The following is a 21,172-nucleotide window of genomic DNA, read 5'->3' as shown; positions in this document are numbered from 1 at the left end:
GATTCGAAATAGTTAGTGATCTGTTTTTAACTTGGCTTTCGAAGACCTTAGATAGGCAGGGCAGGATAGATATAGGTCTGTAACAGTTTGGGTCTAGGGTGTCACCCCCTTTGAAGAGGGGGATGACCGCGGCAGCTTTCCAATCTTTAGGGATCTCAGACGATACGAAAGAGAGGTGAAACAGGCTGGTAATAGGGGTTGCAACAATGGCGGCGGATAGTTTTAGAAAGAGATGGTCCAGAGTGTCCTGCCCAGCTGATTTGTACAGGTCCAGGTTTTGCAGCTCTTTCAGAACATCTACTGTCTGGATTTGGGTGAACGAGAAGCTGAGGAGGCTTGGGCGAGTAGCTGCGGGGGAGGCGGAACTGGTGGCCGGGGTTGGAGTAGCCAGGAGGAAGGCATGGCCAGCCGTTGAGAAATGCTTATTGAAATGTTCGATTATAATGGATTTATCGGTGGTGACCGTGTTACCTAGCCTCAGTGCAGTGGGCAGCTGGGAGGAGGTGCTCTTGTTCTCCATGGACTTTACAGTGTCCCAAATCTTTTTGGAGTTTGAGCTACAGGATGCAAATTTCTGCTTCAAAAAGCTAGCCTTTGCTTTCCTAACTGACTGTGTGTATTGGTTCCTGCATGCTTATCTAAGATGGTGAGGAAATTACTTTTAAAGAATGACCAGACATCCTCGACTGACGGGATGAGGTCAATATCCTTCCAGGATACCCGGGCCAGGTCGATTAGAAAGGCCTGCTTGCAGAAGTGTTTTAGGGAGCGTTTGACAGTGATGAGGGGTGGTCGTTTGACCCATAGCAGATACAGGCAATGAGGCAGTAATCGCTGAGATTCTGATTGAAAACAGCAGAGGTGTATTTGGAGGGCAAGTTGGTCAGGATAATGTCTATGAGGGTGCCCATGTTAACGGATTTAGGGTAGTACCTGGTGGATTCCTTGATGATTTGTGTGAGATTGAGGGCATCTAGCGCAGATTGTAGGACTGCCGGGGTGTTAAGCATATCCCAGTTTAGGTCACCTAACAGAACGAACTCTGAAGCTAGATGGGGGAGATAAATTCACAAATAGTGTCTAGGGCATAGCTGGGAGCGGAGGGGGGTCGATAACAGTGAGAGACTTATTTCTGGAGAGGTTCATTTTTCAAATTAGAAGTTCAAACTGTTTGGGTATAGACCTGGAAAGTATGACAGAACTTTGCAGGCTATCTCTGCAGTAGATTGCAACTCCTCCCCATTTGGCAGTTCTATCTTGACGGACAATGTTGTAGCTGGGTATGGAAATCTCAGAATTGTTTGTGGCCTTCCTAAGCCAGGATTCAGACACGTCAAGGACATCAGGGTTGGCGGAATGTGCTAAAGCAGTGACTAAAACAACGTTAGGGAGAAGGCATGAAACCAAGGCTTTTTCGATCACAGAAGTCAACAAATGAGGGTGCCTGGGGACACGCAGGGCCTGGGTTTACCTCCACATCACCCGCGGAACAGAGGAGGAGTAGGATGAGGGTACGGCTAAAGGCTATCAAAACTGGTCGCCTAGAGCGTTGTGGACAAAGAATAAAAGGAGCAGATTTCTGGGCGTGGTAGAGTGGATTCAGGGCATAACGTGCAGTATGGTGGAGTGTGGGTACAGCGGAGGTAAGCCCAGGTACTGAGTGATGATAAGAGAGGTTGTATCTGTGGATTAGCTGGTTATAATGGGTGAGGTCACCGCATGTGTGGGAGGTGGGACAAAGGAGGTATCAGAGGAATAATGAGTGGAACTAGGGGCTCCTCAGTAAACTAAAACAATGATAACTAACCTAAACAACAGTATACAAGGCATATTGACATATGAGAGAGACATACAGCGAGGCATAAAGTAATCACAGGTGTTGATTTGGAAAGCTAACTAAGACAACAACAGCTAATCAGCTAAAACAACAACAGGTAAAATGGCGATGACTGGGCAGAGAGGGTCGGTTAACTACACACAGAGCCTGATTTTGCTGCTGGGGCCGAAAGATAAACAAAATAAATAAATAAACAAAACTAAAATAGAATGGAGTACCGTGATTAATGGACAGTCCAGCGGGCATCAGCTATGTAGCCAAGTGATCATAGGGTCCAGTGGACAGCAATATATGGAACAGGGAAGCCGCGGAGTAGTCGCTACGACGCTATCATGCGGGCAACGCAGCGTTTAAAGTTAGTAGCCTGGGGCTAGTAGAAGCGTATGCTCCGACGGCCGACAGAGGCCGGTTGAAGGCACAGTGAATGGAGTATTCGTCGGAAGACCTGACGTGGTGGTGCGGCGGGGCGCCATGTCGACTAAGGATCCAAGCCAGATGGCGAAAGAGGTGTGTATGTGTGTGTGTGTGTGTGTGTGTGTGTGTCTTTATATGTGTGTGATGTCTAGTTTATAGATGTGTCAGCAGGCTCTGAACAGCCATATATAGTACCCTAGTAAAACAAGCATTCCTAATAATCACTACCCTGAGATTGTAGGCACTGTTAAATCAAATGGCCTAGCCTTAACAGCAATATATACTTACCACCCTGGACTCGTAGAGATCTACACTTGTATTCCTCTCATAATGGGGACGTAAGCTTGTATCGATCTAAGGAATAGTGAAATCCAATGTGGCACCGATGCAGTATACAATGTTAACAACGCCTCTATAGTACCGTTTTAATGGTGCCATAACAGATAACCTAGATCTTTTTATGTGAATATTCATGTGAAACAGATTGACTGAGCACCCATTTATCACATAATAAATCAAATAAAGAACTAAAGTGTCATAAAGGAACAAAGAAAAACCTTCAAGGAGAAAGGTTGATTGTCTCTGAAAATGTCAATTTGTTATGACCAGCAAGGAAACCATTGTTTGGTGCTTTTGACTGTGGTCATGGTGTTGAAATGGTGCATTTTAGTTCTGCACAATAAGCCAGCTGTAATAGTGACATTCGCTCAGTGCAAACAGAAATTGAACGTTTCTGAAGTGTGTATTCATACTTGAAAGATTGCAATACGCGTGGGCATTTGTGTGTCTGTGCGTGCACGCATGTCTGTGGCATCGTGATCAAACAAGTCTACTTTCTGCTGGATGCAGACTACTTCCAGTGCCCCTACCTCTGTTTCTCTCTCTTCTCTGTTGAGGCCTAGTTGTCCCCCCTGCCCTCGCAACTCTAGATGAACTGGCTTTGAGGTGAGTGGAGCCAGGGCCTGCAGTGGGGGTAGTGGAAGAGGAGTGAGGCCTTTGTGGAGGGATAGAGCTTGAACCATCAGTAGAGACAGCATTAGAGACAGCAGTGTGGGTTGTGGATCTGGCCGGGGAGGGTGACGATCTTGACCGGAGGGGGCGCTTACTGGGGGATGGTTTGCTCCCAAACATTATCCTCTTCTCTGTTGGCAATGCAATAAAGGTATATAAAGGGACCAATATTTTTGTGAGATACACATCATTAAAGTTGACTAATTTTACAAAACTACATAACTGTAATGTACTGTGCAATATGTGACCCACCACCTGTATTCGGTCCTATGTAGCAAATTTGGAAATCGTGTTGTTTTTTACATTGGATAAAAGTAGAGACTCGGAGCTAAAAACTGGTATATCATACATTGCAGGTGAGAAACAATGGGAAAGTAATTCTACTTTGAACATTGATAAACTTGTAACCCCGCTTTTGAGTAAATGTCCCTTGAATTTTTGGTGCACATACTGGAGAGCACTTCTTTGTCTACACCCATTCAGCATCGTTCACACCCTCTTAAACTTTAGCCCCACCCAGCTCTTAACTTCTTGACGCTACCCATCCCTTAATTCTTGCGACTAGCAATCCCGGATCCGGGAGCGTAATCATAGCCTCAAACTAATTAGCATAACGCAGCGGACATAAATACCCCTAGAAACTTTTCCTATTCATGAAAATCGCAAATTAAATATATTCAAACACAAGCTTAGCCTTTTGTTAATCACACTGTCATCTCAGATTTTCAAAATATTCATTACAGCCAACGCTAGACAAGCATTTGTGTAAGTTTATCATGGCATAATGCTATGCTAGGCTCTGCTGGCAGCAGGCAACATTTTCACGAAAATAAGAAAAGCAACCAAATTAAATAATTTACCTTTGAAGAACTTCGGATGTTTTCACTCAGGAGACTCAGGAGATAGCAAATGTTCCTTTTTTCCAAAAATATTATTTTTGTAGGCAAAATAGCTCTCGTTTGTTCATCATGCTTGGCTGAGAAATCGACCAGAAAATGCTACCACTACAACGCAGAACTTTTTTCCAAATTAGCTCCATAATATCGACAGAAACACGGCAAACGTTGTTTAGGATCAATCCTCAAGGTGTTTTTAACTAGCTAGCTAAACAATGAACTGGCATAGTCTAAACTCATATTGATACCAACACAAATGGTATCAACACAAATGGATTTTCATAGGTGCAGTATAGCTAACAATACGCAGTAACTTGCAATGAAAACTATTCTCTAACAAAATTTGAAACTTATAATATCTGAAAATTCGTATACATGGATGAACTTTCACAGTAGACTGGAACCATTTAATTCCGTTTTGTTTGTACCTACATTTTGTTTGGTCAGCGTTGTGTCAAGTCTCTCTAGTTCATACTGACCGTGGCGTGTGCAGAAAGTAGCCCATCACAACTTTTTCCAACTGATCTTTCAATAGCGTCTGCTAAATTCAGGGCATTACTATTGTTGAGAAAATTAGCAAAACGTTTGTAGTTCTCGATGGCTAACGTTATAATTCACAAAAAAGCAGCAGTAGAAAGGATTATCAAAACATACTGAGCAGCTCATGTTACAGACAGAAGCATGCTACATGGCAGAAGGATCCAAACGCATTTCCCGGCATGTCCAGCCCATCCACTACCTCAGCCTGTCATGGCTACCGGGTAGGTTCCTGTTTTTTTCCATGGCTAAACCAACTAGGTTCTTCATTTATCCATTTTTTTTTGGTATTTACAGCTGGAATTACAGGTTTGTTATTAAGGCAAGTTCATTAATGAAACTTCCCAAAATGGCCAAAAATGCATTTTGATAATTAAAAAAATAAGTTCAAGTGAAGTAGTGACATGCGACATACACCTAACTTCCGGCAACATGCACATACTAAAAGATAACACTCAGCCTAAACGTTGTTACTAATTCCCTGCTTGTGACTATTAGCACACCATCTCACAGCACTCTCTCAGAGACAATCTATGTTAATGTATGACTCCTTCATAGCAAGCCAGGTGGATTGTAACCTGGCCCTTCACAACTGGCCAGGTGAGAGAGGTGAGGTCATTATAATGAATACGTTTATTTGTGCACTGTCTGGAGTGTGCCTCACATAGAGGTGTGAAACACACCCACAATGCAAACAGTGGGACGGACACATAAGAGACATAGGAGCAATGGCCACAAGAGTTTGATGGCCTCCCAGTCAGGTTGTAGGCAGAAATCTGTTGGTGGGTTGGCCTGCAGAAATGTGGATGGGCCAAATTGCTGCAATGTAAAAACCAATATACTAGCCTATACAATGTAGACAGTGGGACACAGGTAGCCTACCTTTAGAGACAAAGTAACAATGGCCATGAGAATTTAGTGGCCTCTCCAAAGTTACAACATGATCAACCTGAGTAAAATTTTGAGTCTCATAGCAAAATGTCTGGAAACTTTTTATTTGCATTTTTTATTTTTATAAAATATGTTTCATTATGGGATATTGTGTGTAGATTGCTGAGGATTTTTTGTACATTAATCCATTTAATAACAAGGCTATAACATAGAAAAATGTGGAACAAGTCAAGGGACCTGAATACTTTCCGAAGTCACTGTAGGTACAATATGTAACCACTTTGGAATGAAATACAGGATATAGGCTACACAGGACAGGACCACACTACACTGTAAATACTAAACAAAAAGAAGTAGACCACAACTTTATAAAAAAAATACTAAATACATATAGTGAACTATAGAAAGCTATACAAAATAATACAACGGAATCCAATCCTTCTAGAAAACATAATTTTCTGCACGAGTCATCTTGGTCCAGGTCGCTTCCAGCATCTGTGTCTGACTCAATAAGAATTTGTTGTGATTCCTGGCTTTTGTCATTTCTTAGGTAGTTTTTCACTTTCTTTTTACATCCTTGATAAGCCATTTTTATGCCAAAGCAATGAAAGAATCCATTCAAAATACTATGCTCTGTGTGTTCTGAGTGCATCCTTTCACAATGTCGGTAGCATAACCAAAAATAGCTACTTAAGTTCTACAAGTCCCACCAAGGTCATCTGATATGACTGTAAAGCTTATCTTATTGGCTACATGACTGTCCATCTTTCGTTTTACCCACTCCCCAATGTAACGTTATACTGTACCACAGGTCGAAAGATAAAAACACCACACTTTTTGTGCGCAAAGCTATAGTCAATTGGTGGAAATTTGATGTTCTAATTCAGCCATACATTATCGGAGAAAATTGACAATAGGCTGCTTTTGTTCATATGAACCTAATGATTCATTTGACACCCCATGTAGCACTATCTCAAACACAGACCAAATTGAAGCTAACCTTGATTTGTTTTTTTAATGAAAACAACGTTTATATCATTTTAGCTTCTCCACACTAACATGTCTTGAAATAGGCTTGTGGGTGTTACCTGCCCATTTGTGGCCGTATGCCCATATATGTTACTAAGTCGCACCAAGGAATGTATGGTACGGCTGGAAAGCCAAACTCCACAGCATTCAGGAGACACCCTGTATTCATGGGGTAACGGTTACCGTTCTCATGTCAGATGACATTGAATAAAGCATTTACATGTAAGTGCTTCAGACAAATCAGGTCTGAAATTTAACCGTGGACATTTTAGAAGCCTTTTTAAACATTGAATACACTACAAGTTTGCAAATTAAGATCCTACATCTGTAGATACAGTACATAGATAAATCAATACTGATGTAAGGATGCAGTCCATACAGACAGGTTATTTACAATAACAGGAGTGCTTTTGAGCGCATTAACAGGTGTGGAAGATGCCTGCTGGTGACTTCTGCTGATGCACGGTGATCAGCTTAAGTCAGGCCAGGTTTACTTGATGACAGTGATGTAGTAGTGTATGAATGTGCTGAACAGCTAACCCAGTGCTGTGTCATTCACATGAGTCAGTGTATTTCTGCTGTTACCGTGTATGCACACACGCAAGCAAATTCCAATAATGCAAGGTGTACAAAATAGCAAATACAAAAGAGATTACCCTTGCACTGTTAGACGCTCCCAGACTTTTAATGTAACAGTGTTTCATTCAAACAGTGGATCAAATGTGTTTTTCCCCTTATTGTTTATTTATGTTGTTCATCTAAAATGAGACTACATCAGGTGTTGTTTTAGAATACATACAAGCTTGAAACCTTGACACCTGAATCATGGTGTTATTGCTGTGCTCTTCTATGATGTCACTGAACACTGTTATCATCTTTCCCCCGAAATAACAATCTCTAGTTGTGACATCAACAGACAACTTCCACAGTGGTGGTCCTGTTTCCTGGGCCTGGCAGCTTCCACAGTGGTGGTCCTGTTTCCTGGGCCTGGCTGCTTCCACAGTGGTGGTCCTGTTTCCTGGGCCTGGTTGCTTCCACAGTGGTGGTCCTGTTTCCTGGGCCTGGCTGCTTCCACAGTGGTGGTCATGTTTCCTGGGCCTGGCTGCTTCCACAGTGGTCCTGTGTCCTGGGCCTGGCTGCTTCCACAGAGGTGGTCCTGGTTCTTAGGCCTGGCTGCCTCCTGACAATGGCTCTGGGTGGGATAACAGATACAAAGAGAAACTAGGCATTGTATACTGATATTGTTTCTGTGTGCACAGGATCGCTCTCTCGCTCTGAGACACACACACACGATAAGAAGCCCAGCAGGGCCAGGAAGCTAGCACAACATGGTTAATAGCCTTGAGGGGCTGGTCTGAAGACACTAAGCTCAGCATCAACAAGCCCCAGCTGTTTGGACTTTTTTCACATTCATTGGTTTGTCAAATGTAAAGTCTTTGTCCCTGCCAAGAACCCCCTCTGTCTCTCTCTGTGCCTCTCTGTCTCTGCTAGGCCAGGGCCATGGTGACAGGCCTGCTTTAGCAAAATCTCATTTAATCACTCCATTGTGTATGGATAAAGCTGTCTCTGTCTCCCCTCAGTGGGATAGGTACAGGGAGGGCCAGGCTATCTGTTTGATGGGACCCCTGCTCCTCCTACTCCTCCGGCTCCTCCTGTTCCTCCTGCTCATCCTGTTCCTCCAATCCCCCTGTTGCTCCTACTCATCCTGCTCATCCTTATCCTAATTTTCCTTCTGTTCCTCCTACTACTCTCGCTCTACCAGTTCCTACCATTCTTGCTCCTCCTGTTCCTCCTTCTAGTCCTACTCCACCTGTCCCTCCTACTCCTCCTGTTCCTCCTACCCCTACTCCTCCTTCTCCACCTGTTCCTTCTGCTCATCCTTTTCCTCCTTTTTCTGCTGTTCCTCCTAATAGTCCTGCTCCTCCTGTTCCTATTACACTTGCTCTACCTGTTCCTACTACTCTTGCTCCTTCTGTTCCTCCTTCTACTCCTGCTCCTCCTGTTGCTCCTGTTCCTCCTGATCCTCCTACTCATAATTTTCCCCCTTTTCCTCCTTCTACTCCTGTTCCTCCTGTTCCTCCTACTCCACCCGTCCCTCCTGCTCCTACTCCTCCTGTCCCTCCTACTTCTTCTGTTCCCCCTGTTCCTGCTACTCCTTCTGTTCCCCCTGCTCCCAGCCCTCTTCCATTTATAGCACCACACCACAGGGGAGAGTGTGTGTGTGTGTGTACGCGTGCGTGTGTGTGTGCACTTGTGCGTGTGAGGGAATTCTGATACAACATCCTGAGAGAAACACAGCTTACCCTAAATACTAGAGCAGTTAGCCTCATTGTGACTGCTACTCCATATACCCTACAGTACATAGGTTACTGTACAAAGTTAGTCTACAATACGTAGGTTACTGTACATAGTTAGTCTACCCTACATAGGTTACTGTACATAGTTAGTTACTGTACCCTACATAGGTTACTGTACATAGTTAGTTTGTTAGTCTTCCCTACATACACTATATTTACAAAAGTATGTGGACACCCCTTCAAATTAGTGGATTCGGCTATTTCATCCACACCCCTTGCTGACAGGTGTATAAAATCAATCACACATCCATGCAACCTCCATAGACATACATTGGCATTAGAATGGCCTTACTGAAGAACTCAGTGACTTTCAGCGTGGCACCGTCATAGGATGACACCTTTCCAACAAGTCAGTTTGTCAAATTTCTGAGCAAAGCTGCCCCGGTCAACTGTAAGTGTTGTTATTGAGACGTGGAAACATCTAGGCGCAACAACGGCTCAGCCATGAAGTGGTAGGCCACACAAGCTCACAGAACGGAACTGCTGAGTGCTGAAGTGCGTAGCGCAAGGCTGGGCAACTCCAGTCCTCGGGGGCCTGATTGGTGTCACACTTTTACCCCAACCCCAGCTAACACACCCGACTCCAATAATCAACTAATCATGATCTTCAGTTAAAAATGCAATTAGTTTACATCAGTTTGCTAAGGATGGGGGAAAAGTGTGACAATAATCAGGCCCCCGAGGACTGGAATTGCCCAGGCCTGGCATAGCGGGTAAAAATAGTCTGTCCTCGGTTACAACACTCACTACCAAGTTCCAAACTTCCTCTGGGAGCAACGTCAGCACAATAACTGGTTGTCGCAAGCTTCATGAAATATGGTTTCCATCGCCGAGCAGCCACACACAAGCCTAAGATCACCATGTGCAATGCCAAGCGTCGGCTGGAGTGGTGTAATGCTCGCCGCCATTGGACTCTGGAGCATTGAAAAGGCGTTCTCTGGAGTGATGAATCACGCTTCACCATCTAGCAGTCCGACGGACGAATCTGGGTTTGGCAGATGCCAGGAGAGCCAACTGTAAAGGGCTCTCCAGAGGGTGGTGTGGTCTGCACAATGCATCACCGGGAGCAAAATACCTGCCCTCCAGGACAGCTACAGCACCCAATGTCTCAGGAAGGCCAAAAAGATCATCAAGGACAACAACCACCTGAGGCACTGCCTGTTCACCCTGCTACCATCCAGAAGGCAAGGTCAGTACAGGTGCATCAAAGCCGGGACCGAGAGACTGAAAAACAGCTTCTATCTCAAGGCCATCACTAACACACCCTTACCACCTGGGGACTGCCCATCAGGAAGTCTAGGATCCAGTTGCAGAGGGAGGTGTTTAGCCCCAGGGACCTTAGCTTAGTGATGAGCTTTGTGGGCACTTTGGTCTTGAACGCTGAGCTGTAGTCAATGAATAGCAAAATAGTGTTCCTTTTGTCTAGGTGGGAAAGGGCAGTGTTGAGTGCAATAAAGATTGCATCATATGTGGATCTGTTGGGGCGGTATGCAAATTGGAGTGGGTCTAGGGTTTCTGGGATAATGGTGTCGATGTGAGCCATGACCACTCTTTCAAAGCACTTCATGGCTATAGACGTGAGTGCTATGGGTCGGTAGTCATTTAGGCAGGTTACCTTAGTGTTCTTGGGCACAGGGACTATGGTGGTCTGCTTCAAACAGGTTGGTATTACAGACTCAATCAGGGACAGGTTGAAAATGTCAGTGAAGACACTTGCCGGTTGGTCAGTGCAAGCTCGGAGTACACATCCTGGTAATCCCTCTGCCTCTGCGGCCTTGTGAATGTTGACTTGTTTAAAGGTCTTACTCACATCAGCTACAGAGAGTGTGATCACACAGTCTTCCGGAACAGCTGGTGCTCTCATGCATGTTTCAGTGTTACTTGCCTCGAAGCGAGTGTAGAAGTAATTTAACTTGTCTGGTAGGCTCGTGTCACTGGGCAGCTCGTGGCTGTGCTTCCCTTTGTAGTCTGTAATAGTTTGCAAGCCCTGCCACATCCGGCGAGCGTCGGCGCCGGTGCAGTACAATTCAGTCTTAGCCCTGTATTGATGCTTTGCCTGTTTTATGGTTCGTGATTTTTCCTGCATTATAGTCCCCGGCCACTAGGAGCGGCGCCTCTGAATGAGCGTTTTCTTGTTTTCTTATGGCCGTATACAGCTCATTGAGTGCGGTCTTAGTGCCAGCTTCAGTCTGCGGTGGTATATAGACAGCTACTAAAAATATCGATGTAAACTCTCTTGGTAGATAGTGTGGTCTACAGCTTGTCATGAGATACTCTACCACAGGTGAGCAAAACCTCAAGACTTCCTTAGATTTCGGGCTCCAGCTGTTGTTTACACATATAAATAGGCCGCCTCCCTTTGTCTTACCAGAGGCAGCTGTTCTATACTGTCGAAAAATCTTAAAACCCGCCAGCTGTATGTTAATCATGTCGTCGTTCAGCCACGACTCAGTGAAACATAAGATATTACAGTTTTTAATATCCCGTTGGTTGGATATACGTGCTCGTAGTTCGTCTATTTTATTGTTGATTGATTGTACGTTGGCTAATAGGACCCATGGTAAAGGTATATTACCCACTCGGTGACGGATACTTACAAGGCAACCCGGATCGTCGTCCACGATATCTCCGTCTTTTCTTCCTGCGAACGATGGGAATGAGAGCCTTGTAGGGTGTCTGGAGTAAATCCTTCCCATCCGAGTCGTTGAAGAAGAAGAATTCCTCCAGTGAGTAATCGCTGCCCTGATATTAAGAAGCTATTTTCGGTCATAAGACACTGTGGCAGAAACATTACGCACAAAATAAGTTACAAATAACAACCACAAAAAAAACATACACAATAGAACAATTGGTTACTGGAACTTAAAAAGGCTGCCATCTCCTTCTGTGCTATTACTTCAGTCTACCCATTACTTTAGTCTACCCACATACTGTATCTAGTTAGTCTACCCACATACTGTATCTAGTTAGTCTACCCACATACTCTATATAGTTAATTATTCTAAACACATACTGTGTATAGTTGGTCTACCCACATACTGTATCTAGTTAGTCTACCCACATACTGTATCTAGTTAGTCTACTCACATACTGTATCTCGTTAGTCTACCCACATATTGTATCTAGTTAGTCCGCCCACATACTGTATCTAGTTAGTCTACGCACATACTGTATCTAGTTAGTCTACCCACATACTGTATCTAGTTATTCTATCTACATACTGTATATATCTAGTTAGTCTACCTACATACTGTATCTATCTAGTTAGTCCACCCACATACCGTATCTAGTTAGTTAGTCTACTCGCATACTGCATATAGTTAGTTATTCTACTCACATACTGCATCTAGTTAGTCTACTGACATACTGTATCTAGTTAGTCTACTCACATACTGTATCTAGTTAGTCTACCCACATACTGTATCCAGTTATTCTATCTACATACTGCATATATCTCGTTAGAATAACTAGATACAGTATGTTGGTAGACTAACTAGATATATGCAGTATGTAGATAGAATAACTGCACACAGTATGTGGGTAGACTAACTAGACTATCTAGAATAACTAGATACAGTATGTGAGTAGACTAACTAGATACAGTATGTGAGTAGACTAACTAGATACAGTATGTGGGTAGACTAACTAGATAGATACAGTATGTGGGTAGACTATCTAGTTAGTCTACTTACATACTGTATCTAGTTATTCTACCTGTGAGGATAAATCATTACGTGTGTTTTTCCAGTTTTCCTCTCCCAACTCTGTACTCATCTCAGGACTGATAGCATGTTATAGAATAACTGGCTTATTGGAGTAAATTGCATTAGCACCATGTTGCCTGGCGCCCCAGGGTCTTCTCCTAAGCCTTTTGTTTTAAGTGGCAACCATGTGTGAAGCGTTTCTCTACTCAGCCAGGGCTTTCAATCCTCTGGAATACACTGCTGGCAGATTCATCTCCTAATGGAGAGACCCACTGCAGGCTCTGTCCATGTGGATGACTTGTTAGCATTTCCTGTTAGCATCAATCTCAGTGTTATTTAATAAATCTATGTAGCAGTTAGTGAGCTAAATTCTGTTTAAGGGCATTACGCTAACTAGCTGAGTAGAAGAAGACAGTGAGGGAACAGTCACAGTGGTGCAGTAAGAGGAGGGTGTGTGGTTAACGTCTAGCAGGCTAGCGTCTAGCGGATTAGCGTTTAGCAGACTCGCTTAGTCTCATTAGTGTGTTGTGAGACCGAAGCGATCTAGGGCCCAATGTGAATCTCTGCTTTAGGTTGTCTACTGAGTATTCTAGAGCAGGAAACCACACTGATGCTGTAAAAGGAACTGTATTTTCCTGTCTGATTATAACCGATTATAACCGATTATAACCAATTTGAGGTTGTTCACTACTCATGGCCTGGCACTGAAGCTTCTTTTACCCAGATCTGGGCCCAGCTAACCTTCCACATCCTAAACAACCATTCGAGGGAGAAACACATACTGACCTATGATCAGCCTCTAGCGGTCAAATTCATCCGACCCCATCCTTCACGGCACAGTGGGCCAAGCGTGCATCCCCAGGCTCCCATACTAAAGCCCAGACATGGGCTTTTGACCTGATCTGCTCTGCTTTGGTCTCTCTCTCATACATATATATATATATATATATGTATATATATATATATATATATATATATATATGTGTGTGTGTGTGTGTGTGTGTGTATGTGTGTATATTTTTCTCTACACGGGGGTGAACCATGGGCAGCATCATTCTTCATCACCATCAACATGCCCGGCTGAGCGTAAGGAAGAGAGAGAAAAACAACACACACCTGTGCTGTAATCACATGAGGATGGACAGCTACGAGCAAGCTCTGTAGAGTAGTAGAGTTACAACTGGATGAGTTAGATCTACTGCAGAGAGGGACAATTAGCTGTAAAGCAGTGGAGGCTCCTCAGATGAGGAGGGGAGGACTATCCTCCTCAGTGAATTTCAGAAAAAGAAAAATAGTGAAACAAATTGTTTTATATTTTTTAGATGAAACTATACTAGATATGATAACGTCATCAACACACTGTTGTGCAATGAAGATGTGCCACAGCCCCAGTAGCACTCTGTTGGGTAGCACCATGGTGTAGCCAGAGAACAGCTAGCTTCTGTCCTCCTCTGGGTACATTGACTTCAATAGAAAACCAAGGAGGGCTCATGGTTCTCACCCCCTTCCATAGACTTATACAGTAATTTGGCAAATCTGACCATAATTCCATCCTCCTGATTCCTGATTACAAGCAAAAATGAAAGCAGGAAGTACCAGTGACTAGATCAATAAAAAAGTGGTCAGATGAAGCAGATGCTAAACTACAGGACTGTTTTGCTAGCACAGACTGGAATATGTTCTGGGATTCCTCCAATGGCATTGAGGAGTACAGCACATCTGACCGTATGTACATACCCCAACCAGAAGCCATGGATTACAGGCAGCATCCGCACTGAGCTAAAGGCTAGAGCTGCCACTTTCAAGGAGCGGGACTCTAACCCTGGTATGGCAACTGCTTAGCCTCTGACCGCAAGGCACTAGAGAGGGTAGTGCGAACGGCCCAGTACATCACTGGGGCCAAGCTTCCCGCTATCCAGGACCTCTATACCAGGCCGTGGGAGAGGAAGGCCCTAAAAATGTTCAAAGACTCCAGCCACCCTAATCATAGACTGTTCTCTCTGCTACTGCATTTCAAGCAGTACCGGAGCGCCAAGTCTAGATCCAAGAGGCTTCTAAACAGCTTCTACTCCCAAGCCATAAGACTCCTGAACATCTAGTCAAATGGCTACCAAGACTATTTGCATCCCACACCACTGCCACTCTCTGTTGTCATCTATGCATAGTCACTTTTAATTAACTCTACCTACATGTACATACTACCTCAACTAACCGGTGCCACCTCACATTGACTCTGTACCGGCACCGGCCTGTATATATTGTTATTTTTTTACTGCTGCTCTTTAATTACTTGTTACTTTTATCTCTTATTCATGTCTGTATTTTTTGAAACTGCACTGTTGGTTAGGGGCTCTTTAGTAAGCATTTCACTGTAAGGTCTACACCAGTTGTATTCGGCACAAGTGACAAATACAATTTGATTTGATTTAATTATGACAGCATGAACTGACATGTTGTTCACCCAATCAAAGTATCAGAGAATGAGTCTAGTTCTGAAAGCATAACTTACAGCTAGCTAGCACTGCAGTGCATAAACTGTGGTGAGTAGTTGACTCAAAAAGAGAGAAAGACAATTTAACAGTTTTGAACAAATTAATTTCTTCCAAAATTAAGGAGAGAGAGACAGAAAGAGATACTAGATATAGTATTACTTAGCTAGCATGGAATGTAGCTAGGTCATTTAGCCTACTCAAAACACCCTGCTCAAACAGAGAGGGATGCTATGTTAGCTAGCTGGCCATGGCTATCCAACACTGGAGCTCTTCCAAATCAAGGTAAGGTTTTGGTTTTATTAATTTATTGCTACCGGGGCCCACAAGTGTAACTGCTTAACTACTTGCTGCTGACTGTACACTGTACTGTAGGATTGTAGCGAGTTTACTAAAGTGTTAGTTCTAGTAGATGTGTTGACTATGACATGAAAACAATGTAGACTGTGTGTATCCGTTAGCAGTCATGATATGAAGGTTTGGCTTGGGAAAGTTTTTTTCTGAACATCTAGTCAAATGGCTACCAAGACTATTTGCATCCCACACCACTGCCACTCTCTGTTGTCATCTATGCATAGTCACTTTTAAGTGACGGGCAGAAATCAATGGGGGAAGTGTGTGTGTGTGTGTGTGTGTGTGTGTGTGTTAGGAAAAGGGGATACCTAGTCAGTTGCACAACTCTAGTGTGTGTGTGTGTCTCAGCACTACTCTCCTGACTCTGTTAAAACTGATACCCTGTCTCTGTGAGCTCATGCAGATGGCGTCTGGATCGATTCAGATTTACCCAGGTTTGTCAAATTAAAGAGAGAGAAGGGATACAGATACACAGTACAATGTTATCCAAAAAGCTGAGGAGAAGTACATAGAAATAAATAAAATATCTCTTCTCTCAACTCTTCACGCAGTTTTTTACTCAAAATATTCACAAAATGTTAATTCCCCAGTTATACGTTATAGGATTTCCAATGTGAATTGTGTGAATTAATTTGGACGTTGCAGCTTTGACTTTCTTCTTGTAATGATTGAGATGTACTAACTGTTCTGTTTGTCCTCTACAGCGCCCCCTACGGTCCGCATTGTCCACTCGGGCCACGCCTGTAACGTTGAGGAGGAGCGCCACGCGGAGAGGGTGTACACAATCCGGGAGGGAGAGACCCTTGAACTCACCTGTCTTGTCACAGGACACCCACGGCCACAGGTCAGTCAACCTGCCAATCACTCAGTTTAGCCAATCAGGACGCTGACGTTTCACTTCACCCACCAATCACTCTGTTGAGCCAATCAGAACTCTTACTGTACTCACCAATTACTCTCTTTCTGAACACTTTGATACCCAGGTCAGAAGATATCCAGTCCTCTTAGACTTTACAATTGCATGTTTTGAGCACAATAGTACGATCATTAGTAGAGGCATCAATGGGTCTTTCTCTAAATAAAGGGGCAAACTTGTGAAATCAGGATCAAATTTTCTAAATGGTTTGATATACTGTACAGTACATTCGGAAAGTATTCAGACCCCTTGACCTTTTCCACATTTTGTTACGTTACAGCTAGGGACATTTTTTACATTTTTGACTGATACTTATATCCAATATTTTCCTTGCCAAAAAAAATGATACTGATACCGATAATCATTATTTTTAATTTTAGCGGCCTTTTAAGCATGCTAGTACAGTTATATAGTTGAAACACACACACACACACTGACCAAAAAGTTATTTTGTTGGCATTTACTTATGTCCCCATTACCAGTAAAACATAATCAAAACCTATTTATTTCACTTACTTGCTGTGCTGTTTCATTGTTAATTTGTTCAGTTGTTTCATTCTCAACCAGGATTTCATCATACATGACAAGCAGTGAAGTTTCAACTCTGTCTGTCCGTGGCCTCTCTTCCTCGGAGCGCACTGTCACTGTGTCCGTTTCCATCTTGTCCAGCTGTGTCTAACATTTCACGTAAACCCTGTTTCTTGTCTGCATCGAAGTAGCGGTCCTTGTACCTAGCATCGACCATGGTGGCGACACAGTATTGGCTCAGAGAGAATGCCACCAAATTGCTTGTTCACAGCCTCTAGTAAAGTACTTCTCCAAGTTAACCCGGTCTGTGTTGGCATTTTTGTTGATCAGGCGTTTCAATAACATGACAGGGTATCACTTCTGCTGCAGACACAGTTGAGCTTATTTCTCCAGTCAGTTGTTTGAATGGAGCCAGGGGTGTTCATGTTTCCAAGTTTCAAACATGTTCTCAAATGCCATTGAAATGGCAGCAGCGGTATGAGAACGAGCACATTCTTGAGCATGCAATACGGCTTTCCTCAGTACGAAATCCTCGTCGACACACTGTGAAATCCTCGTCGACTCACAATGCTCATGGGGCTGACATCGCTGTACCAAATGTCAGTCGTGAAGCTAATAGCAGTGACGCCCATAGCAAGTAGCTCATGAATGTGAGTTTCAATACTGTGTAACTCCGGTAGGGCAACATCTGAAAAATAGTGCCTACTTGGTAGAGTGTACCGGTGCTCTACCAGTTGGCGAAAGCCAACATAATCCACCACAGAGAACGGTTAATTGTCAAGGGCAATGAAATCCATTATTAATTACACTTTCAAATGACTGCTCGACTTGTTGACTGCTCGTTCCACACAGCAGACATTGTGGGCTAGGTTAGGAATACTGTGTTGCACGTGTAGCGCTATATTTTTCGTGGCATCATTACATCATCTATCTAACCTATATCGGTATGCACGTAAGCTTTGATATCGGTTTTGCACATTGGCGTTAAACTAGACATCGGGCTGATGTTGGCAATTTTAGCTAATATCGTCCGATTATGATATGCTTACCGATATATCGTGCATCCCTAGTTACCAGCCTCATTCTAAAATGGATGAATTCATTTTTTTTCTTCTCATTATTCTACACACAATACCCCATAATAACAAACAAAGTTTAAACAAAGTGAAATTTGTGCAAATGTATAAAAAAATAAAAATATTATGTTTACATACAGTGCATTGCGAAAGTATTCGGCCCCCTTGAACTTTGCGACCTTTTGCCACATTTCAGGCTTCAAACATAAAGATATAAAACTGTATTTTTTGGTGAAGAATCAACAACAAGTGGGACACAATCGTGAAGTGGAACGACATTTATTGGATATTTCAAACTTTTTTAACAAATCAAAAACTGAAAAATTGGGTGTGCAAAAATACTCAGCCCCTTTACTTTCAGTGCAGCAAACTCTCTCCAGAAGTTCAGTGAGGATCTCTGAATGATCCAATGTTGACCTAAATGACTAATGATGATAAATACAATCCACCTGTATGTAATCAAGTCTCCGTATAAATGCACCTGCACTGTGATAGTCTCAGAGGTCCGTTAAAAGCGCAGAGAGCATCATGAAGAACAAGGAACACACCAGGCAGGTCCGAGATACTGTTGTGAAGAAGTTTAAAGCCGGATTTGGATACAAAAAGATTTCCCAAGCTTTAAACATCCCAAGGAGCACTGTGCAAGCGATAATATTGAAATGGAAGGAGTATCAGACCACTGCAAATCTACCAAAACCTGGCCGTCCCTCTAAACTTTCAGCTCATACAAGGAGAAGACTCATCAGAGATGCAGCCAAGAGGCCCATGATCACTTTGGATGAACTGCAGAGATCTACAGCTGAGGTGGGAGACTTTGTCCATAGGAACACAATCAGTCGTATATTGCACAAATCTGGCCTTTATGGAAGAGTGGCAAGAAGAAAGCCATTTCTTAAAGATATCCATAAAAAGTGTCGTTTAAAGTTTGCCACAAGCCACCTGGGAGACACACCAAACATGTGGAAGAAGGTGCTCTGGTCAGATGAAACCAAAATTGAACTTTTTGGCAACAATGCAAGATGTTATGTTTGGCGTAAAAGCAACACAGCTCATCACCCTGAACACACCATCCTCACTGTCAAACATGGTGGTGGCAGCATCATGGTTTGGGCCTGCTTTTCTTCAGCAGGGACAGGGAAGATGGTTAAAATTGATGGGAAGATGGATGGAGCCAAATACAGGACCATTCTGGAAGAAAACCTGATGGAGTCTGCAAAAGACCTGAGTCTGGGACGGATATTTGTCTTCCAACAAGACAATGATCCAAAACATAAAGCAAAATCTACAATGGAATGGTTCAAAAATAAACATATCCAGGTGTTAGATAGGCCAAGTCAAAGTCCAGACCTGAATCCAATCGAGAATCTGTGGAAAGAACTGAAAACTGCTGTCCACAAATGCTCTCCATCCAACCTCACTGAGCTCGAGCTGTTTTGCAAGGAGGAATGGGAAAAAAATGTCAGTCTCTCGATGTGCAAATCTGATAGAAACATACCCCAAGCGACTTACAGCTGTAATCGCAGCAAAAGGTGGCGCTACAAAGTATTAACTTAAGGGGGCTGAATAATTTTGCACGCACTATTTTTCAGTTTTTGATTTGTTAAAAAAGTTTGAAATATCCAATAAATGTCGTTCCACTTCATGATTGTGTCCCACTTGTTGTTGATTCTTCACAAAAAAATACAGTTTTATATCTTTATGTTTGAAGCCTGAAATGTGGCAAAAGGTCGCAAAGTTCAAGGGGGCCGAATACTTTCGCAAGGCACTGTAAGTATTCAGCCCCTTCACTCGGTACTTTTTTGAAACACCTTTGGCAGCAATTACAGCCTCGAGTCTTCTTGAGTATGACTCTACAAGCATAGCACACCTGTATTTGGGGGGGGGGTTTGTCCTATTATTCTATGCAGATCCTCTGAAGCTCTGTCAGGTTCGATGGGGAGCGTCACTGCACAGCAATTTTCAGGTTTCTCCAGAGATGTTGGATCGGGTTCAGCTCTGGGCTCTGCCTGGGGAACTCAATGACATTCAGAGACTTGTCCCAAAGCCTCTCCTGCGTTTTCTTGGCTGTGGGATTAGGGTCATTGTCCTGTTAGAAGGTGATCCATCCCCCCTGTATGAGGTCGTGAGCGCTTTGGAGCAGGTTTTCATCAAGTATCTCTCTGTAGTTTGCTCCGTTCATCTTTCCTTTGGACCTGACTGGTCTCCCAGTCCCTGCTGCTGAAAAACATCCCCACAGCATGATGCTGCCACAACCATGCTTCACCGTAGGGATGGTGCCAGGTTTCCTCCAGATGTGACGCTTGGCATTCAGGCCAAAGAGTTCAATGTTGGCTTCATCAGACCAGAGAATCTTGTTTCTCATGGTCTGAGAGTCCTTTAGGTGCCTTTTACTGAGGAGTGACTTCCGCCTGGCCTCTCTACCATAAAAGCCTGATTGGTGGAGTGCTGCAGTGATGGGAGAACCTTCCAGAAGGATAACCATCTCCACAGAAGAACTCTGGAGCGATGTCAGAGTGACCATCGTGTTCTTGGTCACCTCCCTAACCAAGGCCATTCTCCACCGATTGCTAAGTTTGACCAGTTGGCCAGCTCTAGGAAGAGTCTTGGTGGTGCTTTTTCCATTTAAGAATGATGGAACCCACTGTCTTCTTGGACTTTCAATGCTGCAGAAATATTTTGGTACCCTTCCCCAGATCTGTGCCTCGACACAATCCTGTCTCTGAGCTCTACGGACAATTCCTTCAACCTCATGGCTTGGATTTTGCTCTGACAAGCACTGTCAACTGTGGTACCTTATACAGTTGCTTGCGAAAGTATTCACCCACCTTGGCATTTTTCCTATTTTGTTGCCTTACAACCTGGAATTAAAATAGATTTTTGGGGGGTTTGTATCATTTGATTTGCACATGCCTACCACTTTGAAGATGCAAAATATTTTTGTTGTGAAACAAACAAGAATAAGACAAAAAAACAGAACTTGAGTGCCCATAACTATTCACCCCCCCAAAGTTAATACTTTGTAGAGCTACCTTTTGTAGCAATTGCAGCTGCAAATCTCTTGGGTTATGTCTCTATAAGCTTGGCACATCTAAATACTGGGATTTTTGCCCATTCTTCAAGGCACAACTGCTCC

General features: G+C 43.4%; 1 protein-coding gene across 1 annotated transcript in view; it reads left to right on the top strand.

The window, feature by feature from the left end:
* The window catches only part of LOC110522476 (MAM domain-containing glycosylphosphatidylinositol anchor protein 2), a 379,869-nt gene that overhangs the window by 99,682 nt on the left and 259,015 nt on the right, over positions 1 to 21,172 (top strand). Inside the window, exon 2 of the mRNA XM_021600903.3 lies at positions 16,224 to 16,363. Within this exon, the coding sequence (XP_021456578.2) occupies positions 16,224 to 16,363 (140 nt within the window). The remainder of the gene's footprint in view (positions 1 to 16,223; positions 16,364 to 21,172) is intronic.

Source organism: Oncorhynchus mykiss, chromosome 4 (genome assembly GCF_057628025.1).
Source record: "Oncorhynchus mykiss isolate SJ-2025 chromosome 4, ASM5762802v1, whole genome shotgun sequence".
In the NCBI taxonomy this organism is placed as follows: Eukaryota; Metazoa; Chordata; class Actinopteri; order Salmoniformes; family Salmonidae; genus Oncorhynchus; species Oncorhynchus mykiss.
The sequence above is the reverse complement of the archived record's forward strand: the minus strand, read 5'-3'. Positions and strand labels throughout refer to the sequence as shown.